The sequence below is a fragment of the Pongo pygmaeus genome, chromosome 1, assembly GCF_028885625.2.
Source record: "Pongo pygmaeus isolate AG05252 chromosome 1, NHGRI_mPonPyg2-v2.0_pri, whole genome shotgun sequence".
NCBI classification, from domain to species: domain Eukaryota; kingdom Metazoa; phylum Chordata; class Mammalia; order Primates; family Hominidae; genus Pongo; species Pongo pygmaeus.
The window spans coordinates 135856403-135882976 of NC_072373.2; the positions used below are offsets into that span (position 1 = coordinate 135856403).

General features: G+C 38.2%; 1 protein-coding gene across 4 annotated transcripts in view; it reads left to right on the forward strand.

Moving 5' to 3' along the window:
• The first annotated feature begins 847 nt into the window (after nucleotides 1-847).
• The window catches only part of ARHGAP29 (Rho GTPase activating protein 29), a 74843-nt gene continuing 49116 nt past the window's right edge, over nucleotides 848-26574 (forward strand). For 2 of the 4 annotated variants that reach the window (XM_054475779.2, XM_054475807.2), the window contains exons 1-2: nucleotides 848-1068; nucleotides 16895-17131. In XM_054475779.2, the coding sequence (XP_054331754.1) occupies nucleotides 16927-17131 (205 nt within the window). In that variant the 5' untranslated portion in view covers nucleotides 848-1068; nucleotides 16895-16926. Of the gene's footprint in view, nucleotides 1069-10890; nucleotides 11113-16894; nucleotides 17132-26574 lie in introns of those variants that run through there. The other 2 variants (XM_054475788.2, XM_054475794.2) reach the window with 1 other exon arrangement.

The window sequence follows — 26574 nt, forward strand, 5'->3', positions numbered from 1 at the left end:
TAATCTTTTTGAAAAATATTTAAAGGGAAGATGCCATTAAGTGATTTTTCCAAATTCCCTTTCCATAATTTTACCCATTAATCAGCTAATATTCATGGAGTGCTTATGTGTCAGCACAGGTGACAGGAAAGGTATTCTTAGTAGAGTTGGTAAGTGTTACTAATATATATTATATATAAATGCAGTGTTTTGTTTTCCTCCAAACATGATATGATGTGTGATCCAACATCTAGATAAATGTTTTATTTTGGTTGCGGCTTCCCCCACCGTGTTGATCAGTCCCATGACTCAAGGAGCACTTAATGGTAAGAAGCAGGTAGCGTGGTTAGGGGACATGCAATCAACTAGCATCTACTGAGCACTTCCATGTGTCGGGGACTGTATAATAGCTGATGTTTTGAGTAATTTATTTAGTTTGCTGAAAGTGACAATCAGTTGAAGACAGAAAAGAGTGGGGGGAGTTTTAAAGTCAAGCACAAAATGTACTTTTGTTTTGAATGGGAGAAGGAGGGTGGAGGAAGACGGCCGACAAAACAAGTTGAACACCTGAGTCTTGACTGGAAGGAATTCAAAGTGTCCACCTGAGAAATGTCTAATTAAACAAGGACAGAGAACCTGCTCCCTGCAGGAGGGTACAAAAAGTCACTTTTCCTCTAAGTCGCTCCGCCTGCCCTGCTGCAAGTCAAAACGGCGGCGGACGCGGCCCGCGATGTTGGGGCAACTTCAGGCCAGGCGCAGCTGACCGCCGCGTTCTGCGCGCGAGCGAGCAGCCGCCCCCACCTGCCGCGGTCGCCGACCCCGCCCCCCGGGAGCCCGGGCCAGGCCAATGGGCTGGGCTCCAAGGGGCGGGGCAGGCGGCCGGCGCAGCCGTGGCGGTAGCTGCGAGGGCGGCGGCCGCTGCGGTGGTGGTAGTAGTGGTGGTAGTGGTGTTTGTGGCGGCGGCTGCCGCTTGGCCGGGCGTCTGCGGGCCGTGGGGGATGGGGGCGGCGAGCTCCAGCCCTCGGCGGTGGCGGCGGCCGTAAGTGTGGGGCGGCCGTCCGCGTCCGGGACGCGGGATGGAGCGCCGTGGTGAGTGTGAGGAGGTGGCGCTCGCTTCGGCCGCGGCGGTGGTGGCTCCGGGCTGGGGTCTCCCGCGCTGGCGCCGGCGAGTTGCCGTCCAGGGTCCGGCCGGGGCTAGGGGCGCTCCCGGCGAGGCAGGCGCGGATGAGCGAGAGGACGCGGGCGGGCGCTGGGGGTACGCCGCGGACCCCGGGTGCGCGCTCCGAGTTGTGTGACGCCGGCGGGCAGCCGGGGAGAAGCTGGCCGGGTGGACTTTCCTCCCCTTACAGGACCTCCCGAGTGTGTCTCAGCCCCGCTCCCTTTGCTAGCCACCAGCCCTCATCGCCTCACTGCGGAATTCAGGGGCTCCTTTACCCTTACCCCATTGGTTTTCTTCACTGGGTCTCAAGTCTGTCTTTCTCACTGGGACTGCTTTTTGGAAGTTCGGTGACGTTTTCTGAAATTTCAGTCTGACACATGCAAAGGCTAAGTAAAACAGACATCTCATGTTCCATATTTACTTTTACTTATTGCACTTCACCTCACCTAGACCCTGGCTATTTATTACTTTGGGGGAGGGAGATCTAAGGTTGTGAAACACCGTCTTGCGCATTCTCACCGTGTGCCCCTCCTGGAGCGTCTCTGTCGTTCCCTCCCTCCCTACTCCTCCCCTTCTCTCTCCCCACTCCTCCCCTTCTCTCTCCCCACTCATTACTGCCCGGTCTCGCCCTTCCACCTTTTCCCAGCCATGGCTCTAGGGCAAGTCGTGTGCTCTGCAAAATAGGAAGGGACAAGCTGGGAGATTGCAGCTACCACCTAGAGAGCGGACCCCTGTGCGTTTGTTTCACTAGGTGTCCCAGGACCCGGTCTGTGATAGAAACCTGGTGTTCCCAGGGAGGATCTTGCCTTGGTTTAAACAGAGCAGCCAAGGAAGTTCCTCCCTTGTCTTTCAGCCCCTCAGATATGTCCGAGTTTATCTCACCTTTTCACCACCACCCCTCTTTAAAGACCAAGGGTGGCGTTCCACATTGTGTTTTTTGGATCTTTGACATCCTCTGTTTTCTAAAGATGGATCTTTTTTGGGCGGGGGATGGAGGGGTTGGCGGGGGGAAGGGGCATGTTAGGAGATGTTTTATGAAAGTTCTAAGTAGCTTTTTGTTCTACATTTACCTTTTTCTTTATTAATCTTTGGGAATTAGCTTCGCTTCGTCCTCATTCAGTTTGGGAGAGGAGATTCCCCTTTCAAGAAAAATACTTCAAAATTAGATATGAAAGTGAATATTCAGAATGAGTGAATCACAACAAAATTATGGGAGTCTTGGAGATTAGGTCCCTTTCTGTAGTGATTTCTTTACGCAGTTTGCCAGAAATGCTTATTTCAAAATGCCTCCTTGTTACAGGAACCGTGTAAGTGAGCAACCCTGATGCTTAAGCTTCATAAGCTTTACAGTATGTATACAGTTCTTGTCTGATGATTCTGAGAAGAGTTTAAGAGTGAACTTGAAGAAAATAGAATAAGCCTGAGTAGAAAATGTTTCATTCCCCAATTTGGCAGGAAATAGAACTTTGGCTGAGATGTAGAAAAGCGCTGCCTAAGAATGTATAGTGGTTGATCATTACTGCTCCTCTCACCTCCTTAAAATAGAATATCTACCTCAGTTGTAAGCACCTTCACTTCCTCACATGTAAAGGCTCTTGGCCTAGGAACATGGGCTTTTATAGTCACTGCTCTTGGTCCCGGGGGTTAGTATAACCACATTGAACAAAGTTCATGCCCAGAAGTCACCCTAAAGAATTTTCATTCTCGTATCACTTATTCATTCAGCATTCACTAAGAAAATTTAGTCTGATCCCGTTTTGTGGTAGACAGTCCTGTAGAACCTTTGCATCTTCGGTAGCAATAGACAGTATTGATGGGGCCCAAGGTATAATATCATGAGTTTCCCAAGTATGTTGAATGTCCTATGGGAAAGTAGAGGGATGCTTTATTTTTAGTGGAGGAAATGAAAGGCTTCTTGCAACTTCCCCCACACCTACACCACCACTGCATTCCTAGGCAACCGCTGAAATTCTTTCGTCATTTAGGATTAGGTTCATATTCTCTAGAATTTTATGTAAATGGAATCATACCAAAGGTATACAATGTGTGTGTGCCTGGCTTCTTTCATTTAGCTTAATGCTTTTGAGATTCATCTATGATTTTTTCCTATGTCATGGATATTTAATGTTAAATAGTATTCCATCGTAAGGCTGTACCACAGTTTGTTTATCTGTTGATGGAGTTTGGGTTGTTTTGTTTTTGACTATCATGAAAAAACTTGCATTTGTATACAAGTTTAGGGGTGAATATATGGTTTCATTTCTTTTGGATGCATACAAAAGGAGAATTACTGGGTTGTATGTTAAATGTACGTTTCCTGTGTAAGAAACTGCCAGGCTGTTTCACAAAGTGATTGTATACCTTGTATATAGAAGCATGTATTACAGTTACAGTTGCCCTACATCCTCACCAACACTTAGTGTTTCAGTCTAGCAGAAATTAAAATTTCTTGTGACTATTCAGTGGTATCTCATAGAAGTTGAAATTTGCATTTCCCTGATACTAATGGTATTGAGCAATATTTCATGTGCTTATTGCCCAGTTGTGTATCTTCTTTTGTGCAGTGTATGTTCACTTCATTACTCATTATTTTATTTGATTGTTTTTTTATTGAATTGTAAGAGTTCCTGATATATTTGGTTACAAATCCTTTGTCAGATATTTTCTCCCAATTTGTGGCTTGCATTTTATTTCAACACTGTCTCTCAAAGAGCAGAAGTTTTAAATTTTTTTTCAATTGTTTGTTGTTAGTGTATAGAAATAAAATTGATTATAGTGTATTAACTTTGTATTCTGTGACCTTGCTATATTCATTTATTAGATGTAGTAGCTAACTTATAGGCTTCTTAAGATTTTTTTTTAGGTACACAAACACATCATCTCTGAGTATTTTACTTCTTTCTTTTTAAATGTGAATGCATTTTATTTCTTTCTCTTGTCTTACTGTACTGGCTAAGACCCTCAGTAACAATATTAATCCTGATCTTAAGGAAAAAACCTGTAGGTTTTTTTGTAGATGCCTTTTATCAGATTGAAGAAATTATCTTCTATTCCTACGCTGTTGACTGTTTTAATCATGAATGGCCATGGAATTTTGTCAGATGCTTTTTCTGCATCTTTTGAGATGATCACATGGTTTTTTTCTAGTGAATGTTAAACTAAGCTTGCATTCCTTGGACAGACCCTTCTTGGGCATTATGTATTATCCTTTTTATATATTGTTGGATTTGACTTGCTAATACTGTGTTAAGAAATTTGTTTTGTGTGTGTATTTTTGTTTGTTTTTTTTTTTGGTAATGTCTTTGTCTGGTTTTGGTATCAGGGTAATGCTGGCCTCATAGAATGAGTTGGGAAGTGTTCTTGTCTCCTCTATTTTCCAAGAGTTTGTATAGGATTATTTTATCTGGTTCAGTGAATTTTATCAGTGAAGCTCATGTAGATGTAGTTTTCTTTGTGGGAAATTTTAAATAATGAATTCAGTTATTTAATACATGTAGTGCTATTCGCATTTTCTGTTTCTTGTGTCAGGGTTAGTAATCTGTGTCTTTCAAAGAATTTTTCCATTTCATCTGAGTTGTTAAGTTTATTGGCAAAGTTTTTCGTAACATTCTCTTGTATCCTTTTATCCTTTTGTCTGTAGAGTCTGTACTGATGTCGTTTCTTCCATTCATATTAGTGATATGTGTTTTCTCTATTTCTTGATCAGTCTAGCTAGATACTTATCAATTTAATTGATCTTTTCAAAGAACCAGCTTTTGGTTACATTGATTTTTTTCTGTTGTCTGTTCTCTAAATCATTGATTTCTGTTCTTATCATTATTTACTTCCTTCTGCTTACTTTGGGTATAATTTGCTCTTTGTTTTCTAGCTTCTTAAAGTGGAAGCTTAGATCATTGACTTTAGACCCTTCTCTTTTACAATAAAGCATCTAAAACTGTGTATTTATCTAACCATGACTTTTACTTTGTAATCTCCACATTTTGAAATGGGTTTTCATTTTCATTCAGTTCAAAATATATTAAAATTTCCCTTGTGGAAATTTGACCCATTGGTTATTTTAAAGTTATATTTTATAATTTACAAATATTTGGGGATTTCCTGGCTATCTTTCTGTTATTAGTTTCAAATTTAATTTTGTTTTGATTAGAGGACATACACTGTGTGATTTCGGTCCCCTTAAGTTCATTGGGACTTCTTTTTATCCCATATATGGACTATCTTATGAATATTCCATATACATTTGAAACGAATGCATATTCTGCTGTTTTTTGGTGGAATTTTCTGTAAATGTCTATCAGGTCAAGTTGATTGATAGTGCTGTTCAAGTATTCTATGTCCTTAATGATCCTTAATGATTTTCTGTTATTCTATCAATTACTGAGAGAAGAATGCTGAAATCTTAACTGTCATTGGGGATTTGTCTATTTTTTCCATACATTTCTCTCAGTTTTTTTCTCATACTCTGGACCTCTATTTTTAGGTACAGATACCTTCAGGATTGTTGTCATTATGATGAAATGACTCACTTATCATTGTGAAATGTTGCTTTTTATCCTTGGTAAAATTCTTTGATACCTATATTATAGAGCTTCTTTGGCTTTCTTATGATTAATATTTGCATGGTGTGTCTTTTTCTGTTGTTTTACTTTCCATATATCTATGTCATTATATTTCAAGTCTGTGTTTTAATAGGAAAAATATAGTTGGGTCTTACTTTTTTACTCACTCTGAGAATCTCTGCCTTTTTATTGGGCTGTTTAGATTATTTATATTTAATGTAATTATTGGTATGATTGGGTTTAAGTCTGTTACTTTGCTGTTTGTTTTTTTATTTGTTCCATTTGTTGTTTCCTTTTTCTTCTTGTCCTGCCTTTTTTTTTTTTTTTTTTTTTGATTTTTTGAAATTCTATTTATGCCCACTATTGGCTTAATTAACTTTATCTCTGGAGATTTTAGTATGTATTTTTAACTTACAGTATACGTTGAAACAGTATTACACTACTTTACCTATAATGTAAGAACCTTACTGTATACTTTCATTTCCTCCTCGTTTATGCTATTGTCATAGATTTTGCTTCTGTATATGTTATAAATGCCACAACATATTGTTACTACTTTGTTTTAAACATCAGCTTTTAAAAAAATTATAAAATGTGCCTGTTTTGAAGCTTTGTTGGGGTGTGGCTAGAGTATAGTTTTCTCTAAAGCTAGGTTAGATGTACTATGAGGCATGCCCTGGGGTCTCCCTGGGGTGTTCAGTAGGTCTCTCTACTCTGGCTGATGAAAATGTGGAGTTCTTCCAGCCCTGTGGGAAACCTGGGAATTGTCCATCTATAGCTTTCTGGAAGTTCTTTGCCAGTCCTTGTTGTGTTTTGCTGTATACATGTGCATCTTGGTGTTCAGCAAGATAATTAAGAAATTCCCTATGCAAATTTCTGGAGCTCTTTCTTTTTCTACATCCTTAGTCTCTGTTACTCTGTCCTACAGATTCTGGCGACTCCAATCTCCTGGAATTATGATCTCTGTCTCTTCAAGTTGTCAAGGGTGCCATGGTCAAGAATGTGACTTTAGGCAGAAAGTTGGGGTAATTGTGGGGCTCACCTCATTTGTTTATGATCCCATCTCTCAGAGATGACAGCCCTGAGCCCAGTGCTGTGTGTAGTTCAGTGTCTGAAAACAATATATATTTTGTCCATTTTTCTAGTTGTTTACTACAGTGGAAGAGTATGTCTTTTTATTTATTCCTCCATTTGATTTTATATATATATATAATTATTATTTTTTGAGACGGAGTTTTGCTCTTGTTGCCCAAGCTGGAGTGCAGTGGTGTGATCTTGGCTCACTGCAACCTCCACCTCCTGGGTTCAAGCGATTCTACTGCCTTAGCCTCCCAAGTAGCTGGGATTACATGTGCACACCACCACGCCCGGCTAATTTTTTGTATTTTTAGTAGAAATGGGGTTTCACCATATTAGCCAGGCTGGTCTCAAACTCTTGACCTCGGGTGATCCGCCCGCCTCGGCCTTCCAAATGCTGGGATTACAGGCGTGAGCCACCGCGCCTGGCTGCATTTGATATATCTTTTAAGGATAATCTAGAGATTTTTCTTTCCATCTTTTTTCCTGCAGTTTATTTGTTGAAGAAATCATGTTTAGCCTATAAAATGGCCCACAGTCCAGATTTTTCTGGGTATATACTGTGGCATAATTTAACATGTTCCTAGGTCTTATAGTTTTTTATAAAGTGGTAGTTGGATATAGAACAGGGTGTTTCACCTTGCCACTATTGACCTTTTGGGCTGGATAATTCTTTGTTGGGGATGAGGGCAGTCCTATGCATGTAGGAAGTTTAGCAGTATCTCTGGCTTCTGCCCACTAGATGTCAGTAGAATCCCCCTCCCCAGTTATGACAACCAAAAATGTCTCCAGATATTGTCAAATGTTTTTAGACCCATGTTCTGCTATGAAAAGTAGGCTACCTAAACTACAGAATTGTCTTCAGGAAGATGAAGTAAACTTAACAGTACTGGTAATGTCATCACTGCAGATAGAAAGAATACTAATCTGTGCAGTCTGGTACCACAAACATTTTGAAGAGAACACATGAGGAAGATTTGGGGAATATAAAAGTTAAGGCTGCACCGAATGGCTGACTTGCACAGTATCATAGAAGATGTGAATTTCTGTTTGAGAAGGAAAAAATACTAGAAGCAATAGTAATATAAATGGTAAAAACACAAGTATTTTAAAAAATTATATGTTGCTTCCAGAAATGTTTTTCTGCAACTTGTTGAAAAACTTAAGATATTGGACTGCTATAGTAGATATACTGATGGTTTTACTCTTTTTTTCTGAACACTACAATTTTATTATAGACCAAGAATTTCGGACTTGCAGAAAGGTATTATTGCATCTATTAATGTGCTTTTCATATTTAAAGTGTATTTGTGTGATAAATTACTTCAAACAAAATCAAGTCAGGGGAGATTAATAAAATAACCCTTTTAAATTAAAAGTAAGCTACCATTTTTGCAAATATTTCCAAATGTCATCATTCTCTGGATGAAGGATGGCAGATAATGTATTTTTTTAAAGGTTTAAGAGGAGGATTGAGATTGAGAGACTTCTCAAAATTTCTCTTAGACAACCTTACTTATAGTTTATTTAACCATCTAAGTAACATTCCTCGATTCCCAAATAGCCAACTATTGTGACTCTGTGTCAGATCCTATGCACAGTAGTTGGCTGTTTGGGGATGGTTTAGAGGTAGTTCTGGTTTAGGGGGTGTTGAGAATAACCCAGAGCAGCTATGAGGGACAGACTTTACTTCCTTGAGCTCCCTGAGAGTTGTCCAACCCCACTCTCCTTGGCCTTCAGAATTCTTTCTTCATCCCCCACTGATGTCCTTCAGTTTTGAGTCATCAGTGGGTGAGTGTCCATGGTGCATCATTCTCCAGTGGGGTTTGAAGGAGTCTTTGTTTTTTAGGTGTCTTCAGTACTGCTTGTCATATTAGTACTGTTAGGTTTGAGGACTAATGGAAAAAATTTTTTAAATTAAGTCTGAAAAATAATTGTGGAAGCAGGTAATCAAGGAGCCTTGGATTCTTATATTTATATTTTTAAGGTAACAACCTCAGAGCCTAATTGGCTTCATTTCCCCCAGAACTGTTTGCATGTGAGAAATGACCCTCTTTCTTTTCCCTATCAGTGGGTAGTCTCTATCACCTCTGTTTGTCTCTTTTATCTTCCTTATCTCTCTCCATCTCATTTTCTTTCTCTGCTTCCCCTTGTCTCTGCATATTTCTTTCTTCTTTCCCTCTTGTCTTTCTTTCTCCTTTATAGTTGTCTCTCTTTCCTTCTCACACTTCCCTTTGTCTCTCTTTCCCTGCTTTTCTCTCCTCCTTGTGAGCTCCTTTCTCTTTGTCACACCCCCACCTCCATCCGTACACCCTCTCTCTCCATCAGGAACTTATTCATGATTTTGTCAGTGATGCTTCCAGTTCCATTTTAGTCAGCAACACAGTCCTCTTTATTAAGGGAAATGGTGTATAAGTGCAAAATAATATATTTTAAAATAGACTTAAGAGGGTGTTTGAGGTTGAGGGACTTCCTCAAAAATTTCCTTCCAAAAACCTTACTTATGATTAAATCGTAGTTGCACTGTTCAGCCTCCTCTTGGCCTGGGGACTCCTTTGTCTCCTCTTATTAGTTTGCTTCAGTTCAGGCATCATTGGTTTCCATGGTGAGAGTCCTTGGTGCATTTTTCTTTTTCAGCACGATTAGAAGGAATTTTGGTTTTTGAGGTTTCCTGAGTATTTGTGGCAGGACCTTGGTACTATTATTTTGGGGGTTTGAGGGGAAAATCTGTGTAAGTTGAGTCCAAAAAATCCATTATGGTGCCAAAGTAACCAAGGAGCTGAATTTTCTTATTTATCTTTTCTAAGTAGCACCTGAGGAGCCAAATTTGTTGTATTTTCTTAGCATTGTTTTTCCTGTAAGGGTTCAAAGATATGTCTATGTAAGATGTCCCTCTTCTCTTTCTTTGTCAATGAGTTTTTCTCTTGCCCCACTACCCTACTTTTGGTTCTGTCATGCTCACTTCCTTTTCTGTTTGTTAAGTGGGTAGTCTCTCCTTTTATTTTTCTTCCTTATTTTCTCTTTTTGTCTTCACTTATTTCTGCCTTCCTTGGTTTTCCTCCCTTTTCCTGTGTCTGCATCTCATTTTCTTTCCACTTTTCCTCAGCACATTCTCCGGTGTCTTTTTCTGTTTCTCCCCTGTGTGGACTTTTTTCTCTCAGACCCCAGCACTACCCACAGTCTCCCTCCCTGTGTTTTTTCCTGTTTCTCTATGAGTTCTTTCTGAATGTTCCAGCACTGAGGTAAGTGCCATCGCTTGTTCCAGCGAGTAGTGTGATATAGGGGCTACGTGCTTTCTAGCCCTGCTTGCTATAATTATTCCATCTTTCTCAGACTTTTTTTTTTCTTCTCATTATGAAGTGAGTTTGAAAGTGGAGCTAAGAAAGAAAGAACCGGACACAGTGGCTCATGCTTGTAATCCCAGTACTTTGGGAGGCTGAGGCGGGTGGATCACCTGAGGTCGGGAGGTCGGGAATTCGAGACCAGCTTGGCCAACATAGCGAAACCCTGCCTCTACTAAAAATACAAAAATTAGCTGGGCGTGGTAGTGGGTGCCTATAATAGCAGCTACTCAGGTGGCTGAGGTGGGAGAATCAATTGAGCCCGGGAGGCGGAGGTTGCAGTGAGCCGAGATCACGCCATTGGACTTGTCTGGGCGACATAGCGAGACTCCGTCTCCAAAAAAAAAAAAAAAAAAAAAATAGGCCTAAGTGGAAACTATTACCCTCTATAGAGGGCAGAGGGGCAGAGTAGATGGCTGGTTTTGAGGTAGTTCATTCTTCATTCAGACGTGTGGCGCCCTTCCCCAGGCCCTAACCCCTGGAAGAGGGAGGAAAACGGCCATCCACAGAAGTGTCTCATAAGAAATGTAGCTGCTCATCTGGCCATTAGCCGCATCTAGTCCTCAGGTGACTTTTCTCTGAGTCGCTCTGCCTGTCCCCTGCAAGCCAAAAGGGGGGCCGACGCAGCCCGTGATGCTGGGACAGCGTCCGGCCGCGCGCAGCTGACGGTCGCGTTCTGCGCGCGAACTAGTTGTGGTCCGGACCTGCCGCGGTCGCCGGCCCCGCCCCCGGGAGCGCGGGCCAATGGGCTGGGCTCCAGGGGGCGGGCTGGGCTCCAGGGGGCGGGCGGGCTGCGAGGCCGTGGCGGTAGCTGCAGGGGCGGTGGCGGCTGTAGTGGTGGTGGTGTCTGTGGCTGTGGCTGCGGCTGCGGCTGCGGCTTGGCCGGGCGTCCGCAGGCCGTGGGGGATGGGGGCAGCGAGCTTCAGCCCTCGGCGGTGGCGGCGGCCGTAGGTGTGGGGCGGGCGTCCGCGTCCGGGACGCGATATGGAGCGCCGAGGTGAGTGTGAGGAGGTGGCGCTCGCTCCGGCCGCGGCGGTCGTGGCTCCGGGCTGGGGTCGCCCGCGCGAGCGCCCGCGAATTGACGTCCAGGGTCTGGGAGGCCCGCGGGGCGGCCCCGAGTGGAAGCGGTGGCAGGCTGCGCTGGGGACGGGTGCCCTCGAGCCAGGACTGGAAGTCCTCGGGAAGAGTCCGGCCGGGGCTAGGGGCGCGCCCGGCGAGGGAGGCGCGGAGGAGCTGGGGAGGACGCCAGCGGTGGCCGGGAGCAGACGGTGACGATCATAATTAAAGTTAGAACACAGCGCGTACAACGGGTCCGCCTGCTGTTCTGAAGACTTTGCACATTTTAACTCTTTTAATGTTCAGAACACTCTATGATTGTTCGACTCGGTTCACACGGGGAAACCGAGGTTAAAAACCTTCCCAAGCACACAGACTAGTGGTTGGCAGCGTGAGGACCTAAACCCAGGCGCTTTTGCTCCCGAATCCGTGCTCCTGACCACTATGGGTCTGTGTTCTTGCCTGGATTCCCGCTCCCACCTGCCCTGACTGCAGCCCTCACTCCAGTTGGGCTCTCATTCCTGAGATATTTTAGGATTTCCGTGGTGCATTTTCTCCTGGTCTGTGTCTTTTGGGTTTCGTTGAGAGTTTTCCTCAGTCTCAGAGGTTTGTCCCAGTTCAATTGTGGACGTGTTTTGGGGTTTGAGTTTTAATTAAAGAAAATTTTTTTTGGACGGGTAAGCTGGAGTTGGACGTTTCAAGGTGGAGCCCTCGTGACTGACGAGCCTCTTGTCTCTCTCTATGTTGATCTTTTTAAAACTGTTTCTCAGAGGGTATTGGCCCCAAATGTTTTCGGAGGGCAGGATATTACCTGCTAATGGCAGAAGCTGAGCTCTCCTTCCCTTCTCTCCATCTGTCTTTGTGACTGTATCTCTTGTCTATAGTTTATCTTTTGTCCGTCGTTACCAACGTCGGCTGTCCATTTTGGTTGCTCCATTCTTCCCTCTTTATTTAAATTCTTGGATGAGGAACTTGCTCTTTGGCAAAGGGTAGTTTTGGCTGGTCAAAAGAGAGTACTGCCTGCCAGGAATGCTAGACATTCTGGAGGCGTGGGATGCTGGGCAGCTTCCTCTTTTTAAAGCGTGCTAGGTTCAAACTGTACAGAAATGAAGTGCATGTGTATTGCATGCCTTCCTTTAAAAATTGTTTGCATAGTTTTGATAAAACTCTTTCTCACATGTCCCTATTCTGTTTTTGTGGAGAGTGCTTTTTGAAACCATAAAGATTTAATCATCGTTTCAGGATGAGCTCATCTAATCTTTTTAGCATCTTAAAGTAGATTCTTGCCAAATCTGAAATTGTGCTGAAATAGCAGATTTCTGAAATATCTGGCAATTTTTCCTCAAGAAGAAATGGTAAAATGGGAAATAGTAAGTATAGATGTTTGGGGGCAGTTTTACACTTCAATTAGAGAGCCTAAAATGAAACTACTGCCGTAATGTGCATTTGGCAGGGGGTATGCGTGGGGCAGCGGACATTTGATTGACACAGGCTCCTGAAGTCGTGGGGGATAGGAAGTTTGTGTCTACATTTCTAATGCACACAATACTTAGATTTACAACATACAATGAAAGTGGTTTTGCACGGTAATTTTCTACTTGCTAGAGAATTCTTTGAGAAGTGGATAATACATGTTTTTAATATTGTTGGTTTGAAGTTGAAAGAGATGCACCAGAATTAGTGTGTCACAAATATTTTGCACAAGTCTATTTGCACAGTTCAAATTTCACTTGGAAGCTTTTTAGTAGGTTTCCACAGAGTCAGTTAAGTTTCTGCAATTGTCTCCAGTCCTGTATTTCTTGCTCACAATCCACTAATGCATTGTAGTGAAGCCACATCTTGTTCAAAAACAATTTCCCACAATAAAGCACTGCTAGTAATAATGACTTTTCTTTATCGTTCATCTTTATGATGAACCAGGCACTCTGCTAAGTACTTTGCATGCATCATTACCTGATTAAGTTGCCAGTTGCAGTCTGTTAGTAACTACGTTTTATGTTACTGCCAACAAGAGAATATTCATTTTAGCACATGAGAAAGTAGTGTATATGATCTTGGAAAGTGTATATTGTCCCAGCTTCTCTTATCATAGTTCATTTATGAAAGCTTGGGTTAAGTTTGTTATTTTAAACGTTTTTTCAATTGTAATGTTTCCTTTTTTACTCTGGAATATGAAAAGTAGTAATATATAACAAAATCAGCACATTAATCATTATAATGCTGGCTAGAGGTAGGGTATAATCCTTTTTTATAAGAGGAGAAGAGTTCCTCTTCTCCTTGCCATGTGTTTGATGTTGTTGTTGCTGTGTTTGTTTTTTGCAGATTTTTTAAGTCTTGTCTAAAAATGTTCCAGCAGTTTTGAAACACTTTAAAAGTTTGGGTTACTATTTTACATGTAGTTACTTAAAGTAAATTATTTCTGCTAAAATAGGTAAATTGTTTTAATGTCTTTAATTTTTGTAACCATCTTTACCAGTGACAGTGACCAGTTCTCTAATTTACTAAGTTTAAAAGCTGTCATAACTAAACAGAATGACTTTATTAAGTAAACTACAAGAGTGATGTTTTCTTAGGCTAATAGGCATTTTGGTTAGTGATTTGTAAAAGAGCTGCCCAAACAAGACACTTTGAATTTTTGTTTTGTTTTTGTTGATGGGAAGGAAGACTTAGATATAATAATAATGCTCAAAAATTGCCCTAGATTCATTTTAGAAATGATGTACACATAGAAGGATTAATGTTAGATAGGTTTGAAACTAGTTTAAATGTAGAAGTTAGATTCTCAGAAATAATTTGAGATTGACAAAAGGGCAGTGAATAAACAAACTTTAAAAATTAGAAAGTGTGGCCCCCAGTTTAATAATCAGGAGGAGCAATAATAGAAATCCAACTTTGATTTCAGTTTTATGTAATCATCCCTCAGCTTCATATGCTTTTCTTTTTGAAACATACCATTTTAGAGAGTTTTTAAAAAATTTGTATTTTCACTTCAAAACATTGCAACAACCCAGAGTTATTTTTGTTTCTATAAAAATTAATTGAAACTTTATAAGTTTATAAGCCTATCTGCAGTTAGTTCTAAGTAGTTCATTCCTCATATGCCAAGCATTGTGCTGTGATCAGAGAACACATGGTTAGCAAACAGACATACATGGTCTTGATTTCCACGAGATTATACTCTAGCTAGGAAGACATGATCTGTTTGAACTGTGGTATGAGCAGCGATGAAAAGTAGAGGATACTATAGAACATCTCACAGGAGATTCTACTCTGGTTTGGTGGTAGTGGTTTTGCTGGGGGATGGGGATGGTCCAGGAACGTTTCTTTGAGGAGGTAAGCTTTGAGCTGAGATCAGGATGAGTAAACAAAGGAGAAGGAATATTCCAGGCAAATAGAATTACACATAGACAGGACCCTGAGCTGAACAGTTGGTATTTTTCAAACTGTAGGGTCATGACCTATGACGTGTATGAAACCAAGTTAGTGAGTTGCACCCAGCTTTTTAAAAAATGAAATGGGATGGAATTTTTAAAAATTCACATACATCCCATGGAGCCTTACCCAGAAGCCGTGCCACACACAAACATAATATACTTAACATGTATACTAGCTCATTATGTAAAATTATTTCCTGGTGAGAGTCATCGTAAACAAATACTGTTGGAAGAATGAGAAGGAGGTGTGTGTGTGGCAGGAGTGTTGAGAGCCAGCAGGTGTGTCTCCATATGACATTGCACAGGTAGGTAGGAGCCAGATCTCATGTTGAGCTTTGTAGAGCATGATAGCTTCTCACTTATCCTTTGGAAGGGTTTTCAGTAGAGAAATGACATTATGAGATTTATGTTTGAAATGTTCGCTCACTACATTTGTGATGAGACAAGAATGGATGCAGATAGATCATTAGGAAAGTAGTACAGTAGCTCAGAAAAGAAATGATGGTAATTCACTAGTGTGGTAGCAGTAGAGAGAAGTGGGTTGATTAGAGAACCCTGTAGATCAGAAAGAAAAATGAACTATGGAGTTGGGTGAGATATAGGAAGGAGTAAATGATACAATAATATATCTTACATATGACTAGAAATGGATATTACATAAAACTTTCTAGTGGGCCAGGCATGGTGGCTCATGCTTGTAATCCCAGCATTTAGGTAGGCTGAGGTAGGAGGATCACTTGAGCCTAGGAGTTTGAGACCAACCTGGGCAACATTGTGAAACTGTGTCTCTACAAAAAAAAAAAAATTTTTTTTTTAGCTAGGTAGGTGTGGTGTTGTGCCCCTGGAGTCCCAGCTACATGGGTGGCTGGGGCGGGCGGATGGCCCGAGCCCAGGAGTTTGAGGCTGCAGTGAGCTATAATCACACCACTGTACTCCAACCTGGGTGACAGCGCGAGACCCAGACTCAACCATTCCCCCCTCCAAAAAAAAAAAAAAAAACCCAAAAAACTTTCTATTGTAAATTTTATAGAAGTCCTTAGTCATCTACCATGTAGCCAAATATTCAAGACAAAATACTTGAAAAAAAGTGTTAATAATAAAGTGTGAGTTAATTTAATTCCTCCAGTTATTTCCTTTTTGATTTCCAGAGATACAAACAAGATTAGAACTTTTAACTCTGGAAAGGCAAAATGAGGGTGAAGAAGAAAATAACTATGATTTTCTTGAGTTCCAGCTATGTGCCAGTATTAGATGTTTTAACATATGAAGTCTTCTAATTTTGTGATCCCTTTTAATCCTCACAGAAGCCTGTAAATAAATTGTACTGGTCACATATCTAGAAAATATTAGAGCCAGGATTCAAATCTAAATTTTTCTAATACCAAAAGATTACCTTTTTACTACCATCCTGAGATTATCAAAAATATTGCTCTGATGATCACACATTTATTTATTTAACCAGTCAGAGTATGTCAGATTAGTGGGCACCCTTGTAACTTGTTTTCAACAAAGAAATATCCTTGATGAGACTTGGTAATCCAGGATGTGTCGTGTGTGTGTGTGTCTGTGTATATGTATGTATATGCATTATTAGGAAAAACTAACTGTAATTGAACTTTTATGTTCTCGACACTTCTGTATCATCATGTCATGTAATCCCTACAATAATCTCCTGAGATAGGTGTTGTCAGGATGTTACTCCCATTTTATAAATGAGCATACTGAAGTAAAGAGATGAATAGATCATACAGTAAGTGACAGAGGAGGATTTTAAGAACAGGTATTTCTTTTTTCAAAGCCCATATCTCATCTTTATTTTTGAAGGTGATGTCATGGGAGAAGAATATGACCTTCTACTAAGTGATGTTTCAGAACAACTTTTACAATTAAATAAAATTCTATGCCCTAGGAATCAAGAGGAAGTTATTAAGAGCATGGATTTTGGCATCAAGGCAGATACAGGTTTAAGTCCTAGTTCAGTATCAGTTGAGAGCTTAAGGCAAATTTTTAACCTCTAAACCTGAGGTTCCTCATTTGTGAAATGTAAAGAACAGTAGTTTGCATGTCAGAGTTGTCAGAATTACTGGCATTTAATAAATGGAAACTGCTGTTATCAATAATACAGTGATTGATTATTGACTTTTAAAAATTAAAAAACAGGATACCAAGGTGGGCTGTGGGCTGTGGGCTGTTTGTGAAAATCTAGTGTAATATTTCCCTGGCTGATTTAGTATTTGTGTTTCTTTCTCTCTCCCCGCTTGTTTTTATTTTGTTTCTTGCCCTCTTAAGGATTTCAGTTTTTCTGACTGTTACGTGAAAGGATGATTGCTCACAAACAGAAAAAGACAAAGAAAAAACGTGCTTGGGCATCAGGCCAACTCTCTACTGATGTTACAACTTCTGAAATGGGGCTCAAGTCCTTAAGTTCCAACTCTATTTTTGATCCGGATTACATCAAGGAGTTGGTGAATGATATCAGGAAATTCTCCCACATGTTACTATATTTGAAAGAAGCCATATTTTCAGGTTTGTCACTTTTCTATTAGCATTCTTACTGGATAGTTTGTAAAATTTTAAATGCTGGCCTAGCAGATAAGTTCGTACACAGTGGTAGGAACAGGGTATTCTGCTTTAGTTATTTTAGTGCTTTTCTCCCCAAATCTTTGATGGTTACAGTATAAACTATTTTATAATCAGATAATAGTGTAATACCTAATAGAAACTTCAGTGTGAGGGAATAAGAATACAAAAAAGAAAAATATCTTTGATTCCTGTGGTTGGGTCCATTTGACGTAGGAAAATTTGAGATCATTGGAATTTTAACCTTTTTGTTAATGGTAACAGTGCATTGATTGGTCTTAAATAAGCAGACTAATGTTTATAATTTACATTGTTGACACTGTTACCTAAATTCACCTTTCCGCATTTTAGATGAAGTTTTGGTGTCTAAAATGACTGCATTTAAGTTTTTGTTTTGTTTTGTTTTGTTTTAACAAAAATCAGACTTAATTCTGTTTTGCCGATCTGTAACATCTTGAATTACGGGCTAATCACAGAATTCTCTGTCTAGTTAGAAATGGATAATGGAGCATGAGACTGTTCCTCTAAAGTAAAAGATTGTATATCTCTGACTCGTTCTTAGTACCTGTCTTTCAATGTTTAGTGCCTCTTAGGTCTAAATTTGATGGCAAGGATAATAAATAGTTACAAAAACAGCTCCTATTCTTCTGTGATAAATGGCAGTTTCATTTCCATATTCATAATAGTATGTCTAGATATAAAAATGAAGATTCTCAGTGTTATTTATATGAGACCTCTTGGGGCTTTATAGAAATTTGTAAGATTTCAATAAATATTTCTATGTATGTATATAAGTTAAATACTTATTTTCTGATGGACATTTTGAAAAACTAAAATTGTATCTTGTGCTTGTACTAAATTTAAGAGTTTATTTCTAATCTGTTATTTTCAGGTTGAAATGCCCAAAATGACTGGATTGAAGCCTCAAAGTTTTAGTATTTGAGTTTTCCTTAAAACAACAATCACATAAGTGATTCTTTTGAGAATGTATACATATTAGAAAAGTTGTTCATATTCCCATTCATTTTAATAGCTTGATTTTGAAGTCTGATTGTGGATGATTAAATGGCAGTAAAGTTACCTAAAGTTATTGTGGAAAGATATCCTAACTACATTAAGTATTATAATGGTAGTAAATTTACCAAAATGATAAATTTGCCGTTTATTTAAAGAAGCATAGCTTTGTAATAACAATTTGTTCTTAACTAGATTAATTTTTTAAATTTATAAACAATAAAATTTATACTTCTTGATATGCAGTTCATTAACTGGGTTGATTTTTAAGGTGAAATTTAAAATGATGTATTAGTTGACAAGTCATTTACCTTGATTTAAGGTGTAAAACCTGATTTTATTTAATGCATCAATTTAAATGCATTTTTATTAGTATAACTAAGATTTCTAGTTAAGATTTCTATTTGTTTTTAGTTACTTTCCTTAAAAGATTTATGTCTCTTAAAAATCTTCATTTTACATAATTATCCTTATGTCATGGATTTAAAATGATAGTAATTTAAAACAAGTTGGACTACTTATCTTCAAAAAAAATTTTTATAAGAGTTTTAAATTGTGAGCAGACACTTCAGAGAATACTGAAGGATGAAGACTGAAAGTTGACCCTAAGTGAGAAAAGAAAAAAATAAGATACAGAAAGAGACTACCCCCTGAGGTAAAGGGATATGTATGGAAATACATTCACTGAAATTTAATTTTAAAAATTCATAAGGACGTTATCAAAAAGTTTGCAATTTATGGCCAGCAAATTAATTACAAAATGGATAAACTTTTTTTGATAACCAACTCAGTAGTATGCAATGGCCAGAGGATGTTCATTATTTACCTTTGGGTTGATTTTTTGTCTTTGAAATATCGTTATCAAAATCTAGAAATAAACTAGTTAATTTGAGTTGATGGAACGTTTTTGTTTTATAAACATAAATGGACCTCATTATAAAAGATAAGGAAAATGCTACATAATATTGTGCTTGTTTTTAATTTTGATGATGATTTTCAGCTTCTTAGAGTATCAGACTACTCCTTATTTACTTAATAAAAGTATTACAAAGATCTCATGAGATGTAATCTTCAGGAAAGGTAAAATGTTTAAAATGCTCTAACTATTTAAGATGGTATTATTACATGTATCCCTATAGTCATGAGCCCTGCTTTTTGTCTCTGGGTATTGAGAAATATCCCTGGACTTGTTTTCTGTAGTTATCACCACAAAGTTAAACTGTGGCCAAACAGCAAAGAGCCGTTTCATTCACTGTTTTTCTTTTAGAGTGGAAGAGCCTTGTCAGTAATTTCTCAGTAGCCCTCCCAATATTTTGTGTATTGTCTCCTTAAGAGGAAAATGCCATATTTTTGGCGTTGTTTATTACCTTTTAATTCATGTTTGTTAAGCTAAAAAGGCAGCTCTTAAGAATAAAGAATGTAGATGTACAATTAAATCATCTTTTGGTTTAATCAGAATACATTTTTTCTGTAATAACTTTTATCTCTTAAAACCTTTATTACTAACTGAAGCACTAATGTGCAGTCACTTTTGCCGCAGATGTTTAATCATAGGTTGAGGCTAGTCTTAGATAAACAGCTTCGTGATTGGTTTATGGCCACATTTTACTTTCCCCAAGTAGTTAGAAATGATATATAATTGTATATGGCGCTTTTCATTTTACAGAGTACTTTGTCATACAAACAAGCTTAATCACCCAGGCCCCTCAAAGGCAGGTACCTTTAGCTCCGTTTCACAGATGAGATGTATGTGTGACTTGTGATTTCATCAACGTCTTATTGCTGATAAATAATGGCCAGGTTATACGGTTTGGTTAAATTGGTAGTAAAGGATGGCAGCAAAAGCTCTGAAAAGAGAATCAGAATGTAGGTTCTAGGCCTAGTTCTACTGACTAGCTTTGGAATATGGCTTAATTCATTTAATTTTTTGTTAAGAATGAGGCACTGTGCTAGATGCTATCAGTTTTACGAATCTGTGATTCAAAATCTGATTAGAGTTGGAGATTATACATTGTTCTGAATGTTGGCAGTTTGTTCCTAAGAAGACAGCTAAGTATTTGTTTTCAAATTGTATGAAAACAAATTAATGAAAATTTCCCAAGTGAGACTATGAAGCTCATATTGTAATTGTCATTGAGGAACTGATTAGAAAAAATATAAATGTCTGCCAAAGAGCTCTGTACTCCCAGCAGGGTTAAGATATATATATGGTTTATCTCTAATTTTCAAACTTAGAAATTAAAATAGAGAGCTTAATGTGGAAGATTGGAGGACTGAAAATATTCTATTCTTGCTGGGGTAAGTTAAGTGACAGTTTGGTAATTCTCTTTCCACTACTTAACCTCCAGGAGGAGGTTACCTTGTAGTCTTATACGAGTAGCAGATGTGGAATTTGAAGTTTTAGATTTCTATCCAGTGTCATTAAGGTACATTAGGAGTAATTACAAGGTAAATGTTCTATCTTATATGAAAATGCTGAAAGCACTCAGTTATGCATTTGCATGTTGTGTTTAATTATAACACTGTAGATTAATATATGTGCAGTGTAAGTACCAATTCAGGTTTATGGTTTCCTCCCCATGGAATAATGCGTTCTGAATTCTAAATAACAGATTCATAAGTGCTTTTCAAGTTTATATAATAATTTTTTAAGTCTGCCATTGTGACATACCTCCCCGTTTTCATGTGGAATATCACTCAAGGAAGCTCAAAATCTGGGAATGTGGAAAATGTAAAGGCCTTTTAATTGGGCTAGAAAGAATAGTATAGAATATCTAATTGTACTGCTACTCAGTGCTTGGAAATATTAACTGCCATTTTAAAATATATTTGAGGGAAAATCAATAGTCTAATAATTTCTTATAGTTTTTTGATTATATAGTACTATTTTTAAATGGATTTTTTGGTTTGTGACTATGGTGCCTTGTTTTTCTTTTTCTTTTTTTTTTTTTTTTGGTTTGGTTTTTAAATAGGCTGGAAAGGAAGATAAAAATGTATGGCCAATTTCAGATGAACTAGTCAAGTTCTCTTATTTTTAAAAGATGCTTTCTAATTTTAAGAGTATATCACCTTTATATTATTTATAAAGAAAATAATGCTGACCTCATAAGTGATAGCTTCTGATGAATTGTTTTTACAGGACTGTAGTCAGAAGTAGTATGTTAACTTTCTAAAACAAATTTCATTGAATAGTTAGGTTGAATAAAATGTTTTTATTGAACTTTTCATTAAATGAAAAGTTTAATACCATTAAATAATATGTTCTGTTATGAGAGGTTCTGCATAAATTTGCAAAGTCTTCATTGAAATCCTGTCTTGTGGATTAATTCATTTCTTTTCCCAGGGAGAATGTACAGGAGGATGTGTAAATTTCTTTTTCAGACAAATTGCATTGTTACTTTTACCATTGATGCCTCCTACTTAACTTTACAGTGTGCCAGAAATTTTGTGAAATATTAGAAACATTAAGCTGCTAGCCTCAGATGTGTACTGCTCTGTCTTATCCTAGAAATAAATCTTTTTAGAAGTTATTTCTAATGAATATCACTTAGAAGTTAATATGAATGTTAATAGATTATTGTTTAGTGACTAGAAGGTATGAAATGAGTCTTTGAGAAACGAAGTATGAAATACAAGTAGCTCATTTATTACACCTGTACCAGTTCTCGGTGTATTAGATTCCTCTTCTGCATTTGCCTAGAATGGTTTATATCATTTAACAATGTTTATAGTAGTAACTAGCATATTCATTGGAAGTTAAAGCCTGTTAAATTGCAGATCGCAGAGTACTTGTCATTAAGCTTAATTTCTTCAACCATGTGGCAATATATCATAGTGATTAGGAGCACAAATTCTAGACCCAGGATACCTGAGGTGGAATCCTCTTTCTGCCACTTGCTAGTTGTTTGTAGCCCTGGGCAAATTATTTATCTTCTTCCTTTATACTTGTTTCTGTGTCTATTAAAAGGAGATAATGGAGTTTTTGTGACGATTAAATGAATTTATATATGTAAAGCTCTTAGAATAAGCATTTTCAAATGTCAGTTGTTATTATTTTCATAATCCCTGGTAGCTGAATAAAGTAAGTTGCTGTTTCTCAGGCTTCACTTTTATCCTGCAACTTCAAAAGCCATTACAACAAAACTCAGGAGTTTCCTAGTGATAAGTTCTGAAACATTTTTTCTCCTTATTTTCATTGCTTTCCCTAAAGAGGTTAAGCTGAATTAACAAGATTGATTTTCAAATTATTGTCAGGGTTTTTTTTTAATGAAAGCAAACATCATGGTTTTTTCATTTATTTACTTAGGCATTTCCATGAAGTGTTGGCAATATAAACACCGTGGTATTTTGTTAATGCATGAGAACAAAAAGTGGAGCTGGCTAATCTGTCTTCACTTGATAAGTGGAATGAAGCAGAAAATAAATGGCTCAGATGGGTGAAACAATAAATTAAAATTCAGATTACTGTATTACAGAGTGAGTAGATAAACAAGCAAACATTGGGATACAGGAGTTTTACTATTCTAGGTGACTAGTATTAAGACTTTGGTTGAATTTTATTATATTCACATCTGTAATAACTTTGTAGTATAAATTAAATTTCATTACATTTACAATATGGCCACCATGGTATTTAAAAATTATCTTGTATTTAGTTATATGACTAAATTAAGTACTATAACTTGAGAGATACAGAAATTTTTAATAAAACATATCCTGAATGACTGCTTCATTTTCAGATAATTCACCAATTTAGATTTTACACAGCAAATGAAATTGAAACTTAAATGTAATGTCTTTTCTTCCTTAGTCAAAATATTGTGGGATCTAGCTATAAATGCATTTGTTATTGAACATGATTGCGAGGCAAATCTGTTTTCAAAGGTAGTTTGAATGGCTTACAGATTTACTAGTAATAATTGCCATTTATGTATATTAGGACTATAAAGTAGCTTTATTTCTACTTATTTGATACTCACAACAACCTTAAAAGATAGGTAAAACAGGTATTATCAGTTGTGTTTTTACTGAGGATGAATCTGAGATCAGAGAAGCTAAGAGTTTTTTATGTGTTCATTTCAAGGAAGTAGCTGACCAAGGGTTGGAACCCAGGTTTCTCTATCTAAATCTATTGTTTTTTACTGCATCAAGCAGCCACTTAACTTTCTTCAGTTTTGGTAAAAATGGAATTTTCTTTAAACCATTTATGACACAGCTAGTTGAGGGCTTGCTAATTTATGAAGTTCCAACTGAAATATTATTAGGACATGCTCATGACCTAGTAGTTTACCCTTCTGCCCAAATATATAGGAAAGTTTATGAACCTTTGTGATTAGCATTTTCTTTATTTAGTCATCATGTTCATTTCTGTTGATTTGTGGGCTTCAGCAATGTATTTAATTTCAGGAATTGGAATTCTTTATAGTGTAACTTAAGGAGCTTCTGAAACTTCTTACGAAAATAATTCTGATGCTATTTTTTTAGTATGTTAGTTGGGGACAACTTCAAGATCTGTTTATTAGGGCTACCTTGTAGGAAAAAAAGGAATTGCAAGTTCGTAGACCATTTGTGCTGCCACCAGTTATTGGAGTGTTTTGCAGTTGCGGTGATTTTTTTTTATTTTTCTTGAAATCCAGGGACAGATTGGATATAGTGATTCTGAAGAAAAACTATAGCAGGGACTCCCAGGACCTTTTTACACTGTTAAAAAAAATTACTGAGGATCCCAAAGAGTTTTTATGTGGGTTGTATCTATTAGAAATTAAAACTGAGAAAATTGAAAAGCATTTAATAATTTTAGAAATATATGGATTTCTGCATGTTAATTTCCTTGACTCTGAGAAGACTACAGTATTACTTTGGTTTGTGAAGGCATTGAGGCCATTAGTATTTTGTAGTTTTTGCCCAACACTAATTTTGAATATTGATGGTTGTCGTTGGCACTCTGAAAATCAAGCTCTTTTGGCCTGAGATTTAATGTTTCCTAAGTATATTAATACCTGAAGATTTTATTGTAAAACATTAGAATAGGGGATAGAAATAACTTTCTTTTCTAAGACTAAGATTTATTAGGTTTCAAAGAGAGGGCAGTGTAACTCTCTGTGACGATAATCACTCCACCTTGGTTTTGGTTAAGTCAGCAGAAGTACTGGCATATACCAGCTTTATTTAGTTATGTATGTGCCAAATAAGAGATTTGGCTGTACAAAACTGGGGAAAAAATAGCACGTCAGGAAGGTTTTATAAGCCAGGCACGGTGGCTCACGCCTGTAATCCCAGCACTTTGGGAGGCCAAGGCCGGTGTATCACCTGAGGTCAGGAGTTCGAGACCAGCCTGACCAACATAGTGAAACCTCGTCTCTACTAAATACAAAAAAAATCAGCCGAGTGTGGTGGCGAGCACCTGTAATCCCAGCTACTTGGGAGGCTGAGGCAGAAGAATTGCTTGAACCCGGGAGGCGGAGGTTGCGTTGAGCTGAGATTGCACCGTGGCATTCTAGCCCAGGCGACAGAGCAAGACTCCAACTCAAAAAGAAAAAAAAAGAAAAGAAAAAAAAAGGAAGGTTTTATAATGTTTTTACACCTATTCAAATTATATTATTTTCCCAGAAGTTTCCTTTATTTCATAGCTACTAGATTTCATTTCAGAGCTAACCTATATCATTAACCTATTTCTACTAGTGCATAAAGTATTATGTTGGTACAAAAGTAATTGAGGTTTTGGCTATATACATACATATATATGTAAATATATGTATGTATATATATATAGTTTTTTTAGTGGCCAAATCTGCAATTAATTACTTTTGCACCAACTAAAAATAGCTGCAAACATTTATGAAGGGCCTACTGTGTTCCAGCCACTGTTCTAAGTGCGTTATGTGTTTTAATTCATTTAACCCAACAACCCTGTGAACTAGCTACCTTATCTTCTTTTTATAGGTGAGGAAACTGAGGCACAGAGGGGCTAAGTAACTCACCCAAGGTTTCTCAGCCATGGAGTTAGAATTCAAAGTCAGGCAGTCTGGTTTCGGAGACTATGCTTTTCAACCACTATACTGTATTGCCTCAATTAAGTAAACCTACCAAACTAACATTACCAGTTATAAAAAAGATAAAATAGGCTGGGGGCGGTGGCTCACCCCTGTAATCCCAGCACTTTGGGAGGCTGAGGCGGGTAGATCACGAGGTCAAGAGATCGAGACCATCCTGGCTAACACAGTGAAACCCCGTCTCTACTAAAAATACAAAAAAATTAGCTGGGCGTGGTGGCGGGCGCCTGTAGTCCCAGCTACTTGGGAGGCTGAGGCAGGAGAATGGCGTGAACCTGGGAGGTAGAGTTTGCAGTGAGCCGAGATTGCGCCATTGCACACCAGCCTCGGGGACAGAGGGAGACTCCGTCTCAAAAAAAAAAAAAAAAGATAAAATAGTGATACTTATTAAATTAAGACAGTTATTTAAATTGCATATTCATTTTCCCTAAGAATTACAAAAATTGTAAATGAACTTTTAAAATTATGTTTATGGGCTGGGCGCGGTGGCTCACGCCGGTGTAATCCCAGCACTTTGGGAGGCCGAGGCGGGTGGATCACGAGGTCAGGAGATCGACACCATCCTGGCTAACACAGTGAAACCCCGTCTCTACTAAAAATACAAAAAAAATTAGCTGGGCATGGTGGTGGGCGCCTGTAGTCCCAGCTACTCAGGAGGCTGAGGCAGGAGAATGGCGTGAACCTAGGAGGTGGAGCTTGCAGTGAGCGGAGATTGCGCCATTGCACTCCAGCCTGGGCGACAGAGCAAGACTCCACCTCAAAAAAAAAAAAAAAATTATGTTTATGGGGAAAATTTCAACAGCACATAAAATTCCTAAAATCTTCTACCTACTTGTATTTCATTTTATAAATAGACTTTTATTTTTTAGAACAGTTTTAGATTTACAGAAAGACTGAGATAATAATACAAAGTTCCCATATAGTCCTATACACTGTATTAATATCTTACATCTCTTACAGTTAGTGAGCTAGTGTTTGATAACCAGTAATAATGATGCATTATTATTAACTAGTGTCTATATTCACATTTCCATAGATTTCCTCTAATATTCTTTATTATCTTCCAGGATCCTATCGTATTACATTTAGTTTTTTCTCCTTAGGTCTTCCTTGGCTGTAAGCTTCTCAAACTTTCCTCATCTTTATTTTAAGGAATACTGATTAGGTATTCTGTAGGATGGCACTTGATTACAATTTGCCTGACGTTTTTCTCCACATTAGACTGGGGTTATGGGATATTGGGAGGAAGATTACAGATGTAAAGTGTTGTTTTCATCACTTTATAGCAAGGATATTTACCTTGAACATGATTTGTCACTGTTG